This window comes from Thalassophryne amazonica, chromosome 5 (genome assembly GCF_902500255.1).
Source record: "Thalassophryne amazonica chromosome 5, fThaAma1.1, whole genome shotgun sequence".
NCBI lineage: Eukaryota > Metazoa > Chordata > Actinopteri > Batrachoidiformes > Batrachoididae > Thalassophryne > Thalassophryne amazonica.
In genome coordinates this window covers 7349963-7367233 of record NC_047107.1, presented here as the reverse complement: position 1 = coordinate 7367233, position 17271 = coordinate 7349963, and the positions used below count along the sequence as shown (strand labels likewise).

The window sequence follows — 17271 nt, the reverse complement described above, 5'->3', positions numbered from 1 at the left end:
TTTTACACAACATCCCAACTTCATTGGAATTGGGGTTGTATGCAATTTTGCAGATAGACCTACTGATTCACCGTGCCCCGGTTTCCCCTATGTTTGAATATTTGCGTGTGTGCGTGAAGAGAGCGGGATATAAGTCAGATCCATGCGGACACAATTCCAGGTAGAGTGATTCCTAAAGAGAGATTTTGTTTGTCAGTGTGTGTATTTAAGCTCTGTATATGCTCTCCTCTGTGTCACTCCATCCTTGGGATGCGATCTCACGATCTCCAGTGCTGGGAGGCAGGCGCTCTGACCAGAAGGTTAAAAGCCACGGGCCCTAGTGTCTGTGGCCAGAGTGCTTTTCAGCGTAGAGAGTCAGGTTTACAGACTGCCGTATGCACAGCACCTCCCACTGGCCTGTCATATGTACAGATGTTTTTATACATCTGAAATATGCCTATAGCCTTTAGTATGGATCCGATGTGGTGTTATATAAATGAGGTCCCTGTAGTGAAATGAAAAGAGTGAAGAACCTTTTTGCTGACTGAGGGGGGCACATTGTGATCTATGACTGACAAACATCCAACCCCGACAAAGCACCTGCAACAAAGTACAATATGACTGAGCAGACATGTTTCACAGGACCGGCCCGTGATCCCAGACCTGACCAGAGTTGGTGCAGGTTGGACTCTGTAGAGTCCCCATGGTGAAAGTGGGTATTGCATGATGACATAATAATATGCTCATCGCTACATTAAATTAGTCATTTATTTGGTCTGTTGACCACATCAGAAGGTCTCAAACTCAAAACGTGTCCCCCAGGCATTGAGCTGGACTGATGTATTGTCTCATTCTTAAACATAATCCTTATCACGTGATGCGTTACATCAGAGCTTAACCGTCCCATTAATGGTGTTTTTGTTGAAATCACATGGTGTAATTGCTGACATACAGGACTTCAAATTAGACAAATAATGAATTATCAAGAAGGTGGACATGTGATTTTGAGGCGAGCCATTTTCCAGGTGTCAGTAAACGAATGAAGGCATTGTCTGTGTGAAGTCTTCAGTGCAGGCTTGAAGTACTGCGGCTCTGCTTGAGTTCCTTTGAGCAGACTGAGCGGAGCAGAGGAGACCTGGAGTTGTGCTCAGTATCCTGCTGGATAGCCTCCTTTCCTGGGGTCAGACTCCGCACAGAGACGCGCTCCCTGTCGAACCACCGCCTGGACCACAGAGTCTGGAGTCCTCAGCAGCTGGGTCACATGGTTCTTCTGGGCCAGACCCTCCAGAACACTCTGTACACACACACACACACACACAGACACACACACACACACACACACACACACGCTTGATGGGAGGAGGTGAAATCTCTGATTTTAACAACAAGTTTCATGTTTCACATTGTTCTCTGTCTGCAATATTATTCTGGTTTATTGTTAAAGATGCTACAAATACATGTCATTATAAGGAGAAGAAGCCATTAAATTTGGTTCAAGGTCTGAATCCTGCCGTGGATCAAAGCTTTTTATCACCTTTGCCCACTTTGACCTGTACAGTGGGGTGATTCTTATTTTTGTTAAAAAAAAGAGAAAAATTTCTTGTTAAAATGATAGCGAGAGTTCAATATTCATCTTTAGCATCAGCAGTGTGACAGCTTCATGGCGTTTTTGATCAGGGAGTGGGTTTGTTGAAAAGAAGGAATTGTATTTATAGAGTTTGCTCGACCGCACAGGTGAGGCTCCAGCCTTGGTTTTCTATTTGTTTGTATCAAGAACATTCTGAATGATGAATTAGTTTGGCTAAATCTTGATGTTTTTCAAGGACTACATGTAGTCCTTGAAATACATCCACCTGTAGATGCTTTTTTTGAGCACAGAGGAAAAAAACAAGGTCAACATGAGGAAGGAGGTCCAATCCCAGGTTTTAAACTCTTGTTCTGACACAAGATCAAACAAACAAAAATGCATCAAGCATAAATGTGACATCGTCAACCTTCAGGAGTGTGCTCCATTACCACGACACGACAGATGCTCTGTTACGGTTTTAATGTTCTTTCTTCTGACTGTTTTATTTTGAAGTTCCCTGCTTGTGTCAGTTTTTTTCTGCTTTCTTCCTCTTTTACAGTAGTGTTCAGAATAATAGTAGTGCTATGTGACTAAAAAGATTAATCCAGGTTTTGAGTATATTTCTTATTGTTACATGGGAAACAAGGTACCAGTAGATTCAATAGATTCTCACAAATCCAACAAGACCAAGCATTCATGCTATGCACACTCTTAAGGCTATGAAGTAAAAAAAAATAGAAAAGGGGGTGTTCACAATAATAGTAGCATCTGCTGTTGACACTACAAACTCAAAACTATTATGTTCAAACTGCTTTTTTTAGCAATCCTGTGAATCACTAAACTAGTATTTAGTTGTATAACCACAGTTTTTCATGATTTCTTCACATCTGCGAGGCATTAATGTTGTTGGTTTGGAACCAACATTTTGCTTGTTTAATAGTGTGCTTGGGGTCATTGTCTTGTTGAAACACCCATTTCAAGGGCATGTCCTCTTCAGCATAAGGCAACATGACTGTTGTGTGGGCCGCCAGAAGAGGAGGTACTGCTGGCCCACCACCACAAGATAGCGCCCTGCTTGAAGTGCGGGCTTCAAGCACGAGAGGGCGTCGGAGCGACCGGGAGTGACAGCTGTCACCCATCATCCGTACCAGCTGTCACTCATCCACTACTCATCACCACCACCATAAAGGCCGGACTGCAACTCTACCTCCCCGCCGAGAAATCAGCTACCATTCAGGTAATTTCTCTGCTGAACCTGATTCGAGCATTAGTCTGATCTCTTTTGCAGCCGTTTTCCTGGGACGGATTCCCTGTCTGCTGAGTTGGCGTTTGGTGTGGACTGCGATGGCTTCGCCTCCCACCCCACCCAGATAAGTGGTTGTCTCAGGAGCTGTTTGAGTGTGTTATCGGAGGTGGAGGTTCTCCCTCCTAACTGAACACTGACTGTGGGATTACTGAGTGTGCGAACTCACACTCATCAGTACTGTTTCATTCTCTGCCAGCAGTACCGGGTCTGACTGCTGAAGACAGTGGCCACCTGGGGCAAGGGGCTTGGCGGCTCCGGTGTTCTTCAGATCCGTTGGTGGTGGAAGCTGTGTGGGATCCGGCTCTTCTCTCGCCAGACATCTTCTATCTTTGAGCCTGCCCACACGTCACCTTGTGTATAATTGACATTCCACCATATTGGTATTGTCTGTACTTCGTTGTGCGATTCACAACATTAAATTGTTACATTTTGGCTTATCCATTGTCCGTTCATTGACGCCCCCTGTTGTGGGTCCGTGTCACGACACTTTCACAACAGGATTTCTCGGCCAGCGTCATGGATCCCGAGGGGCGTCAACCATCGCTTGAACAGCCAATGGAAAAGCGAGGTGCACAGGCACCAGCAGGAGGCGTGTTAGGTGAGCTGCAGCACATCTTAACCGCTCTTACTGCTCGGTTGGACTTAGTTACCGAGCAGAGCATTATTCTCAATCGAAGGATGGAGGCTCTCACCGCCCAGGTGGAAGCGCATGCTCAGGGTGCTGCTGCAGCACCTCCTCCTGCTGACCGTATGCCAGAGACATTCCACTGGTCGTTCAACGAAACCCCCCCACCTTCCCCTGAAGCATACATAAGCCCTCCGGAGCCGTACGGAGGCTGTGTGGAGACATGCGTGGACTTCTTAATGCAGTGCTCGCTCGTCTTTTCACAGCGTCCCGTCATGTACATGTCAGACGCTAGCCGGGTGGCTTACGTTATAAATTTGCTTCGAGGAGATGCACGCGCCTGGGCTACGGCGCTCTGGGAGCAGAATTCACGGCTCCTAACGATTTACACTGAGTTTGTGAGGGAGTTCCGACAGGTGTTCGACCACCCTCATAGAGGCGAGACCGCTTCAAGCGTGCTGCTGTCGATACGACAGGGGTGTCGAAGCGCAGCGAAGTATGCAGTCGACTTCCGAATCGCGGCAGCGCAAGCCGGCTGGAATGCTGTTGCGCTCTGCGCCGCCTTTGTAAACGGACTGTCTCTGGTCCTTAAGGAGCACCTGGTGGCGAAGGACGCGCCGCGGGATTTAGACGGGCTTATCGACCTGGTTATACGGTTAGACAACCGATTAACAGAACACCGACGGGAGCGAGACGAAGGGCGTGGTCAGGCACAAGCCATCCCTCTTCCTCCCAGGTCCGAAAGGGAGCCGACTTCCTCATGCTCCACAGCCAGGGCTCTCCACGTGACGACAGCTCCCCCTGCTGACGTTGCTATGGAAACGAGCAGGGCCAAAAAGCGATCAGATCAGAGACAAAGGAGGCTGATCCGTGGAGAGTGTTTTCTCTGCAGCTCAACCGAGCACACACCAAACGGTCAAAACAGCAGCACTCGTGCTTAGAGACTGGGCTAAGGGTGGGTCACAACACCCACGCGGGGAGACCCCGACAAACTGCACGTATCCCAGTCACGATCCTGAGTGGGGATCTAACCCTTCACGCCCCAGCACTGGTGGACACGGGGTCAGAGGGGAATCTGCTGGATAGCAGATGGGCAAAGGAGGTTGGGCTCCCTCTAGTGGCCTTACCATCACCATTGTCGGTGCGGGCACTAGATGGCACCCTTCTTCCACTAATCACACACCAGACACAGCCAGTGACATTGGTGGTGTCTGGTAATCACAGGGAGGAGATTGTATTTTATGTAACACCTTCTACCTCCCGAGTGATTTTGGGTTTTCCATGGGTGTTAAAACACAATCCCTGGATTGACTGGCCGTCTGGGGTTGTGGTTCAGTGGAGCAAAACCTGCCACCGGGAGTGTTTAGGATCCTCGGTTCCACCCGGTGTGACAGCTAAGGAGGAGGTTTTAGTCCCCCCAATCTGGCGGCAGTGCCAGCCGAGTACCATGACCTTGCTGACGTCTTCAGCAAGGATCTGGCTCTCACGCAGCCCCCGCACCGTCCGTACGATTGTGCCATTGATTTGATACCGGGCGCTGAGTACCCGTCCAGCAGGCTGTACAACCTCTCACGTCCGGAACGCGAATCAATGGAGACCTACATCCGGGACTCGTTAGCTGCCGGGTTGATCTGGAACTCCACCTCCCCGATCGGTGCTGGTTTCTTTTTTGTGGGCAAGAAGGACGGCGGACTCCGTCCATGCATTGATTACAGAGGGCTGAACGAGATCACGGTTCGCAACCGATACCCGTTACCTCTGTTGGATTCAGTGTTCACGCCCCTGCATGGAGCCCAAATTTTCACGAAATTGGATCTTAGGAATGCTTATCACCTGGTTCGGATCCGGGAGGGAGACGAGTGGAAGACGGCATTTAACACCCGTTAGGTCACTTTGAGTACCTGGTCATGCCGTTCGGCCTCACCAATGCGCCCGCGACGTTCCAAGCGTTGGTTAATGACGTCTTGCGGGACTTCCTGCATTGGTTTGTCTTCGTATATCTAGACGATATACTCATCTTTTCTCCGGATCCTGAGACCCATGTCAAGCATGTACGTCAGGTCCTACAGCGGTTGTTGGAGAATCGGCTGTTTGTGAAGGGCGAGAAGTGCGAGTTACACCACACTTATTTGTCCTTTATGGGGTTCATAATCTCCTCCAACTCTGTTGCCCCTGATCCGGCCAAAGTTGCGGCGGTGAGAGATTGGCCCCAACCAACAAACCGTAGGAATCTACAACAGTTCCTCGGTTTTGCAAATTTCTACCGGAGGTTCATCAGGGGCTACAGTCAGGTAGTTAGCCCCCTGACAGCCCTGACCTCTCCAAAAGTCCCCTTCACCTGGTCGGATCGGTGCGAAGCCGCGTTTAGGGAGTTGAAACGCCGGTTCTCGACTGCAGCCCGATCCCAATCGCCAGTTCGTAGTTGAAGTGGACGCCTCTGACTCAGGGATAGGAGCCGTGCTATCCCAGAGCGGGGAGTCCGACAAGGTTCTCCATCCATGTGCCTACTTTTCCCGCAGGTTGACCCCAGCTGAACGGAACTATGACGTCGGCAATAGGGAACTTCTTGCGGTGAAGGAGGCTCTCTGCCAGCAGTACCGGGTCTGACTGCTGAAGACAGTGGCCACCTGGGGCGCAGGGCTTGGCGGCTCCGATGTTCTTCAGATCCGTTGGTGGTGGAAGCTGTGTGGGATCCGGCTCTTCTCTCGCCAGACGTCTTCTATCTTCGAGCCTGCCCACACGTCACCTTGTGTATAATTGACATTCCACCATATTGGTATTGTCTGTACTTCGTTGTGCGATTCACAACATTAAATTGTTACTTTTTGACTTATCCATTGTCCGTTCATTGACGCCCCCTGTTGTGGGTCCGTGTCACGACACTTTCACAACAATGACCTCTTCAAGTATTTTGACATATCCAAACTGATCCATGATACCTGGTATGCGATATATAGGCCCAACACCATAGTAGGAGAAACATGCCCATATCACGATGCTTGCACCACCATGCTTCACTGTCTTCACTGTGAACTGTGGCTTGAATTCAGAGTTTGGGGTCATCTCACAAACTGTCTGCGGCCCTTGGACCCAAAAAGAACAATTTTACTCTCATCAGTCCACAAAATATTCCTCCATTTCTCTTTAGTCCAGTTGATGTGTTCTTTGGCAAATGGTAACCTCTTCTGCACGTCTTTTCAAATTCAAATTCAAATTGATTAATTTATATAGTGCCAATTCACGACAAAATCATCTCAAGGCGCTTCACACAAAAAACAATTAAAAAAATTAAAAAACACACACACACACACACACACACACACACACACACACACACACACACACACACACACACACACACACACACACACACACACACACACACACACACAAAAAAAAAAACGACCATAAAGAAAGACAACCATAAAAGAATACAAAAATAAAAACACTTCATAATAGTAATGATAAAACAGAAAAAACAAATGAGTCTTTAAACGTGACTTAAAAATCTCCACAGTATCCGACTGCCAAATGTGTGCTGGGAGATCGTTCCACAGAGCTGGGGCATGGTAGGAGAAAGCTCTGTGACCGGCAGACTTTTTATTCACCCTGGGAACACACAGAAGTCCTGCACCCTGAGAACGCAGGGCCCGAGCTAGTACATAGGGGCTTAGCAGGTCAGCCAGATAGGGAGGCGCAAGTCCATGAACGATTTTATAAACTAATAACAGTACCTTAAAATCTGATCTTGCAGGAACAGGAAGCCAGTGCAGGGACGCCAAAACGGGTTTAATGTGGTCAAACTTTCTGCTTTGTGTCAAGAGTCTGGCAGCAGCGTTTTGAACCAGTTGAAGACCCCTAATCCTGGACTGCAGTAAGCCAGAAAATAGAGCATTACAATAGTCCAATTTAGAAGAGACAAATGCATGAATCAAAGTCTCAGCATCAGCCATAGACAGGATGGGACGAATCTTCGCTATATTTCGCAAATGGAAGAAAGCAGTCCTCGTAATGTCTCTAATGTGGAGATCAAAGGACAACGTAGGATCAAAAATTACTCCAAGGTTCCTCACTTTATCCGTATGATGTATAACACACGGACCTAAGCTAAGTGCTAGCTGATCAAATTTATGCCGATACCTCACTGTAGAATTTAAAAGTAGGAAGTTATTAGACATCCAACTTCTTACTGATGCAAGGCAATCTTCCAAAGATTTTATGTGAGTGAGATTACCAGCAGTTATTGGCATGTACAATTGAGTGTCATCAGCATAGCAATGAAAGGAAATACCAAATCGCCGCAAGATATTCCCAAGAGGTGCTACATAAAGGGAAAAAAGCAGAGGGCCTAAAACGGATCCCTGAGGAACCTCAAACTTCATGTCCCTACAATCAGAGGAGATGCCATTACACAATAAGCAGTAAGAGTGACTGGACAGGTATGACGTCAACCAGGCAAGAGCAGTTCCAATAATCCCAAAGTGATTTTCCAGCCTATTGAGTAAAATATGATGATCTACAGTATCAAACGCAGCACTAAGATCCAGCAGCACCAAGACTGTAGTGGTATCTGAGTCCATTGCTCGCAAAAGGTCATTCACTACTTTAGTAAGTGCTGTCTCTGTGGAGTGATATTTTCTAAAAGCAGACTGCAGTGGCTCAAAAAGATTATTCTCAGTGAGGTAGTCCACAAGCTGTCCCGAAACCACTTTTTCCAGGATTTTAGAACAAAATGATAGATTAGATATCAGTCTATAATTCTTCAATACACTAGGGTCGAGATTGATTTCTTAAGTAATGGTTTGTTCACTGCAGACTTGAAACCTTTAGGAACAGATCCAGAAGTTAATGAGAGATTTATAATTTCCAGCACAGTCGGTCCAAGAATGGGCCACAGGTCCTTAAATAGTTTTGTTGGTATAGGATCAAGTAAACAAGTTGCACTTTTTGTAGACATCATGAGCTTTGTCAGCGCGCCAAGCGAGATACCAACAAAATCTGTAAATCTGGGTAACACCTCAGTGGGCACATCCACCTCCATAGCAGTATGCAGTGGTTGGACCAAAGCCTGCTGAGATATGCTCAACCTAGTATCCTCATTTTTCTTCTCAAAATAGTCCAAGAAATCCTGTGCTGAAAATGGAGAGTGAATAACAGTTTCAAACAAAACCTTTGAGTTATGCTTGTTTTTATTGATCAAATCAGAATAATAGGCACGCTTTGTAGCCAGTAGTGCATGCTTATAATCTAAGACAGCATCACGCCATGCAAAGTGGAACACCTCTCGTTTGGAACTATGCCATTTCCATTCCAACCCTCTAGCCTTCTGCCTAAGGCCACGCAAATAACTGCTGAACCAAGGCGTCTGTGCTTTGGGAAAGCGTGGCCTTAATAGAGGAGGCGCAGTTTTATCGAGTGTGGTTTTTAGCACTAAATTCAGGCTATCTGCAAGGCTGTCTACCGACTGAAAATTCATCAAGCTTGAAGTCAAGATTTCTGGTAGTCTCACTTTGAGTTCAGTCAAAGTTGAAGGTTTAATACGTCGCCGCAATGATAGGCAAGGTTGTTGCTCCACTAAACGCGGCAGCGCAATTGTAAACCTAATAAGCGAGTGGTCAGAGACCGCCGATGCAAGAGGCGGGATGTCGATATTTGTGACAGCAAGGCCACGTGCAAGAACCAAATCCAGAGTATTACTACTGATATGCGTTGAACCATGAATGAACTGTCGAAATCCTAGTGCATCCATGATTTCCATAAATGATTTACCAAGGGGATCAGAGGGCTTATTTATATGAATGTTAAAGTCACCAATAATCAAAATATTGTCTACACTAGTTGAAAGACTAGAGATGAACGTGCCAAATTAATCTAAAAAAATCAGAATATGGGCCAGGAGGCCTGTAGACAGTGACAATATAACATAGCTGATTTCCAGTTTTATGACCTTGACAGTACTTAGCATCATGGGCATAATGGAGAATCAGATGCTCAAATGAATTATATTTATGACCCTCAACAGTTACTAAACTAAACCTGGATTTATAAATAAAAGCAACACCCCCGCCTTTCCTCACATCACGTGAAACGTGACTAAAAGTGTACTCCGGTGGGCAGGCCTCATTCAGAGGAAGGACAGCTGTGGATTTAAGCCAGGTTTCACATAACCCAAGCATATCCAGGTGATGATCCACAATTAAGTCATTCAGCAGCAATGAGTTCAGAGACAATGATCTGATGTTAATGAGACCCAAACTAAGGATCTCGGTGGGATCAACAGATTTGAATGAAGTCATGCAGAAGTTCTGCTCCTCAGCAGCCAGTGACGCAGCGTGTTTCAGCGGCCGGAGGAGCTCAGGTGAAACGCCGCGTCTGCGAGCCCACAGACGACAGCACCAGCGTAAAAACTCTGCAGCCCGGCAAGAGGCAGCAGCAGGAAGCTGCGGCACAAACGGGCACAGCTTTAGCGGAGCCGGTCCGGTCATCGGAGAGGACAGTCCAGGAACAACAGGACGAATCCAGCAGCCTCTCGTGCGCAGCGCGCGCTCCCATGCCCAAAAATATCGTCCATCCCACAGGAGGCAAGGATCAGACCCTCTAGTGAAGGCTGCCAGGTAAAACTTAAATTTCACTGATGCACCGCTCCGAAGCGCCTCCTCCGGAGAGGAGCGCAAGGAAAACAGAGCAGGTGGAGTGGGACGTCCGCGAGCACAGGTGGCAGAGCACGGCGGGGCCCTCCCAGACCGGACCCAGACAACAGCAGCGGCTCATAAAGAGCATTAATGTCCAAGAGAGACTGACGATTATACACAAGCAAGGCAGAGGTGTCCCGGCAGAACACACAGAGCAAAAACACAGCAACAAATAACAAAAAACTCGACGAGTGGTAAAGACAGGGCTGACGGCATGCCAAACACACAGGCGCCATCTTGCCACTTTTATTTAACAGAGGGACTTTGCGGGGGATTCTTGCAAATAAATTAGCTTCACACAGGCGTCTTCTAACTGTCACAGCACTTACAGGTAACTCCAGACTGTCTTTGATCATCCAGGAGCTGATCAGTGGGTGAGCCTTTGCCATTCTCATTATTCTTCTATCCATTTTGATTGTTGTTTTCCATTTTCTTCCACACGTCTCTGGTTTTTTGTCCATTTTAAAGCATTGGAGATCATTGTAGATGAACAGCCTATAATTTTTTGCACCTGCATATAAGTTTTCCCCTCTCCAATCAACTTTTTAATCAAACTACGCTGTTCTTCTGAACAATGTCTTGAACGTCCCATTTTCATCAGGCTTTCAAAGAGAAAGCATGTTCAACAGGTGCTGCCTTCATCCTTAAATAGGGGACACCTGATTCACACCTGTTTGTTCCACAAAACTGACAAACTCACTGACTGAATGCCACACTACTATTATTGTGAACACCACCTTTTCTACTTTTTTTTACTAATAGCCCAATTTCATAGCCTTAAGAGTGTGCATATCATGAATGCTTGGTCTTGTTAGATTTGTGAGAATCTACTGAATCTACTGGTACCATGTTTCCCATGTAACAATAAGAAATATACTCAAAACCTGGATTAATCTTTTTAGTCACATAGCACTACTATTATTCTGAACACTACTGTATATCATTTCATGAACCACCTCCCTGGTTCGAAGGTTGTTACAGCCATGGAGTGGCAGCAGGGAAAAGCTCCCACTGTCTCATGGCTTGTCTCTCAAACAGCCTCAAACAACCAAATCCAAAACATCCTGCTTGGGGCGGAACTGCTTCTACTGATAGAGGGGGGCAAAAGCGGGTTACTGGCACCCCAGATCCAGTTGCTTGTGGGTAGATGGAGTTCATCAGTCTGGGAAGACAGCTCATCTAGGAGAAGGAAAACGTATTTCTGACCCCCACTGCCTTGCGGCGATACCCACTCTGTTATGGTTTTAGCAGAGTCAAAAATAAACCCAATTTGCACTTGCAAAAACAAGATGTTTTAACATTCCCAAAGTGATAATCAGTCCAAACAAATGACGTGGAAAACGGGCTCCAAACAAAACATGACAAAGTGGTCCAAACAAGGAGTCCACACAAAACTAACTACAGCCTCTACAGGAAGTAACAACAAGGGTCAAGGTACTTACAAAAACCCGGAGCAGCATGAACACCGTGAGCAGAAAAACAAAAGAACAAAATGAAGGACATGTGTGGCAGGGTCAAAGGTCAAGTGACAAGGTGATCAAAAACCTTGACATCTAAAGTGAAGTAGAACAAAACATGACCATAACTAAAACTTAACCAAAAGACAGATCCAAAACCACATACAACCCCATTTCAAATTAAGTTGGGATGTTGTGTAAAATGTAAATTAAAAACAGAATACAATGATTTGAAAATCCTCTTCAAACTATATTCAATTGAATACACCACAAAGACAAAAATATTTAATGCTCAAACTGATAGACTTTGTTTTTGTGCAAATATTTGCTCATTTTGAAATGGATGCCTGCAACACATTTCAAAAAAGTTGGGATGAGGCAACAAAAGACTGGGAAAGATGAATGCTCAAAGAAAACTTGTTTGGAAACATGTGAGTGTCATGACTGGGTATAAAAGGAGCATTCCCAAAAGTCTCAGCCGTTCACAAGCAAAGATGGGGCGAGGATCACCACTTTGTGAACAACTGCATGAAAAAAATAGTACAACAGTTTAAGAACAATGTTTCTCAACATTCAATTGCAAGAAATTTAGGGATTCCATCATCTACAGTCCATAATATAATCAGAAGATTCAGAGAATCTGGAGAACTTTCAACACAAAAGCGGCAAGGCCAAAAACCCACATTGAATGCCCGTGACCTTCGATCCCTCAGGCAGCACTGCATTAAAAACCAACATCATTGTGTAAAGGATTTTACCACGTGGGAACACTTCAGAAAACCATTGCTCGTTAACACAGTTCATTGCTACATCTACAAGTGCAAGTTAAAACTCTACCATGCAAATTGAAAGCCAAACATCAACAACATCCAGAAACGCCGCCGCCTTCTCTGGGCCTGAGCTCATTTGAAATGGACAGAAAAGTGGAAAAGTGTGCTGTGGTCTGATGAGTCCACATTTCAAATTGTTTTTGGAAATCATGGATGTTGTGTCCTCCGGACAAAAGAGGAAAATGACCATCCAGATTGTTACCAGCGCAAAGTTCAAAAGCCAGCATCTGTGATGGTATGGGGGTGTGTTAGTGTCCATGGCATGGGCAACATTCACATCTGTGATGGCACCATCAATGCTGAAAGGTACATCCAGGTTTTGAAGCAACACATGCTGGCATTCAAGCAACGTCTTTTTCAGGGACGTCCCTGCTTATTTCAGCAAGACAATGCCAAGACACATTTTCCACGTGTTACAACAGCGTGGCTTCATAGTAAAAGAGTGCAGGTACTAGACTGGCCTGCCTGCAGTCCAGACCTGTCACCCATTGAAAATGTATGGCGCATTATGAAGCGCAAAATACGACAAGAGACCCTGGACTGTTGAACAACTGAAGTTGTACATCAAGCAAGAATGGGAAAGAATTCCACCTACAAAGCTTCAACAATTAGTGTCCTCAGTTCCAAAATGCTTATTGAGTGTTGTTAGAAGGAAAGGTGATGTAACACAGTGATAAACATACCACTGTCCCAGCTTTTTTGAAACGTGTTGCAGCCATCCATTTCAAAATGAGCAAATATTTGCACAAAAACAAAAAAGTTTATTACTTTGAACATTAAATATCTTGTCTTTGTGGTGTATTCAATTGAATATAGGTTGAAGAGGATTTGCAAATCATTGTATTCTGTTTTTCTTTACATTTTACACAACGTCCCAACTTCATTGGAATTGGGGTTGTAATACCACAAATGGTCTAGTGGTTAAAGCATTGGGCTTGAGACCAGACGATCCTTGGTTCAAATCCCAGCATGACTTGAAAATCACTAAGGGCCCTTGGGCAAGGTCCTTAATCACCTAGTTGCTCCCGGCACCTTGTATGGCACCACCCTCACATTGGGGTGAATGTGAAGCATTTTTTGTAAAGTGCTTTGAGCGTCTGATGCAGATGGAAAAGCACTATATAAATGCAGTCCATAATACAAAAATAAACATAAAACTAAAACAAAAAACAGACAAACAAAAAACAAGATGCAAAGGTGGAAAACTGGCAGACGGAGCATAAATAAAGAGGCAACAACAACTGACTCAGCCAAAAACTAAACAATAACCAAAAACTACCTCAAGAAATAAAAGCAGAAAACCAACATGGACACAAAGTGAACACAGTGTAGAACTGAGGAAGTATACTAGAAAACCCACAGTGCATAGCCAGAGACATAATGACAGAACCCACCCAGACCGGGACAGAGTAAGAGGACTGACCACAAACACAACAGACAGAGGACAACACCAAAGGGGCTCATGTGGATGACAGACCAGGGAGGAGACACACCGGATACAAAAAGGAGCACAGGCCAAATAACACAAAAAACATCATGACAGAAAGGACAGAGGACTGAATATAAACATAAAGACACAGACAGGACCGACAGATGAACAAACACACACACACACACACACACACACACACACACACACACACACACACACACACACACACACACACACACACACACACACACACACACACACACACACACACACACACACACACACACACACACACACACGAGGTACAGAGACGACAGACAAAGGAGGACACACCCATACACAATGAAAACCAAAGGAGGCGTTGGAAACAAACAGGACAGTACACAAACCATAAACAAAGGACACAAACAGGCAGTCAGAGGCAGACACAACACACTCATGGGAAAGACTCAGGAGTAAACCCTACACAAATCTGGAGTGGAGCCCCTAAGGCAGTTGGATGGACTACTAGTCGCCCTTCCAGCAACTCCAGCGGACATGCTGGTGCCAAACGCACTGCTCTGCACTCCTTTGGACCACATCGGCAAGGCAGAGAGGGGGACGTTGGTGTCTGGGCAGCCCTGAGTCTCTATACACCCCACCCAGTTTCTACACCCCAGAGTGGTCATTTCGGTGATGCTGCAAGGTGGCAAAAACAACACAGGAGACAGCAGTCTCTGAGTGACAAGCCTCATCCGATTGGCGTAGGGTAGGACAGTATGGGTTGCCTCTGTCGGGGGAGGGATCAGCTCCCTGTGGACATAAACCAGTCTTTCCAGCTCTCTCTCTCTTTCTCTCTCTCTGCATGCAGATTTGATGAAATTATCGTAATATAATTCACAGGAATGATACTGGCTCACACTTGGAGCAGAGATGATGGCCAGCTTGAGGTCATGGAGGGTTAGTATTATGTCACCTTTGTATTCTTGTATTCTTTACGTGTATGAGTCTCGGCTGAAAAGTTCTGCCTCCAGTGTGATTATTTCAAATGTGTGTTGTCATTTTGGCTGCTCCCGCTTGTACAGGGTCGCCACAGCGGATACAGCCAGATCCGAACTGGGATTTTGGTACTGGTTTTACGCTGGATGCCCCTCCTGACGCAACTCCAGTTTTTACCTGAAAAAACACATACAGAGCCACTGGTGTTCCGAAGAGGTCTCCCATCCAAGTACTAACCAGGTGCCGCACGACTTAGCTTCTGAGATCTGATGGGTTCAGGCTGACACAAGCAGACCGGCCAGTGTGATTATTTCAAGTAACAACGAAGATATCTAAGTGAAACTGGTGTGAGAATGATCCTTTACTTACTGCTGTACCAAATGGTTTCCACCTGCATTTTCAGTGCTGCTCTGAATCACCTTCAACATGGCACATGCACACAGTGCTCTGTTACATTTGGTGACATGCATGGATGTGTGTTTGAAACCACGTGCTGTTACTGAATTGCTCACGATGGAGCGTTAAGCATTTTTCTTTTTTTGCCTTTCAGCTTCGGGGGGTGGGGGCTCCACCTCCAGACCCCCTAATTACAGCCTTCTTAACCTCCTGCCACTTTAAGTATTTTTTAATGTAGATGAAAATTAATATTCAAAGTTTTAGCTAGTTGACAGTAGGTCAACTAGCTGTACAATATGGCCAAATTATCATATCTCAATATTGTCATATCATTATGATATACGATATGACTATGATTTCACACAAAGTGCAGCAACAGTGAAAATGAAACATTCTTAAACAAAACAGTAATAATACCACACTCATTTTGCACTCATCATAAGGTTAGGATACTGTGCCCTCCAAAAGTATTGGAACACTTGGTATTTCACACATTTTAATTTGTTTATGCCATTTCAAATACAAGAAATACAAAAAAATTAAGAATAAAAATTGCTAAATTTATCTTCCTCGAACTCAAACTGAAAGCAAATCTCTAAAACTTGATAAAAACCTGTAAATAATAATCAGTTTTATTGCCAGTTTTCTTCAGACAAGTCAGGGGATGGAAACATGAACATTTCCAAGTCACTGACTACGTTTACATGCCGTTAATATTCCAGTTAAGGTCAATATTCTGGTTTCTGAATCATTAGGAATAACCCGTTTACATGCTTAAGCAGACAGAGTTACTCCTGTATACATGGTCATTGGTATCATTTGGAATATCCACATCTAAACAGTGACGCACGTCTTTATTTGGTCTGGCGTTCGTGCAAATCCTGCTTCATGTAAATCCCTCCCTCACTACTACTCACCTACACTACTATTTTCTCACTTTTCTCTCCTGTGTAAACACTCTCTTTTTTCTTCTGGGCGAGAAAATTATAACAGACACACGAAGAACACAATGCGCATGCTCTCCCTTCGCTCACTGCCTCCAGGGGTATGGATGCAGGACCCGCAAAGAATCCAAGTTATGGCCACAGAGCTCTGCGGCTGCGGTATACCGAGACCCTGCGGCGCTGTGGATTTTTCCGCAAATGCTGGCGCGCTCAGCATCAAAACAGCGAGCGTAGTCTCTGGACCTGTTGCCAGAGTTGGCGCAGCTCCACACAGCAGAGAGGGGGGCGGTGTGAGTGGCCTGCTGCGGCATTTACCAAGCCCGCAGACTCAGTAAGTGCATCGGAGGCAGAGTAATCGCGGTGATGCCAACCAGTGCCGCGACCGGCCCGCCTGATAAGGACGCAGAACACAATACGCTGTTTATCTCTGCTTCTGTGGTGTCAGGTGGGTTGCGCGCGCCGCATACAAGTAGTTGCTGTACTCAAAAGACCAAGATTCCTTGCGGATAGGACATGCGCAGAACACAAAATAATGTTCCTTTCTATGGGGATATCCCGATGCCCGTTTATATGACCTGATATTCGGGTTAGAAAAGGAGTAACCCAGGGGTCTTATTCGGGTTTTTAAAAACCGGAATATGAGCATATTCGTGTTTTTGCGGGTGTTTACATGGCCATGCACAACCGGCTTATTTCCAATATTCCGGTTACGAAAGGGTTATTGGCTGCATGTAAACGTAGTCAGTGAATATGTCTTGGGCTTTATTTACATAAATTATGAAGAAATACAAAAGTTTCTTTCACCAAAACATCAAATCTAGGCTTTCATCTCAAATGTACTTTCTGGCAAATTGTAGCTCGAATAGGTCTTCTTTTTAATAAAATCCCCCTCAAAGCCCAGCTTCCTGGTGAAGTGGTGTAAACTAAATTATATGAAGTTGTAGAGATTTGCTTTCAGTTTGAGTTTAAGGAAGATACTTCAGATTTATTTATCTAAAGTTGTGTCACTGGTGTGTCAATCAGACAGCAAAATTAAGAGGTTATTTAAAAAATAAGTCCTTCAGA

At 45.4% G+C, this 17271-nt stretch overlaps 1 protein-coding gene across 1 annotated transcript in view; it reads right to left on the bottom strand.

Moving 5' to 3' along the window:
* Positions 1–1073: 1073 nt before the first annotated feature.
* Positions 1074–17271, bottom strand: part of ggt1a (gamma-glutamyltransferase 1a) — a 180891-nt gene continuing 164693 nt past the window's right edge. The window contains exon 12 of the mRNA XM_034169695.1: positions 1074–1273. Coding sequence (XP_034025586.1) covers positions 1127–1273 — 147 coding nt within the window. The 3' untranslated portion in view covers positions 1074–1126. The remainder of the gene's footprint in view (positions 1274–17271) is intronic.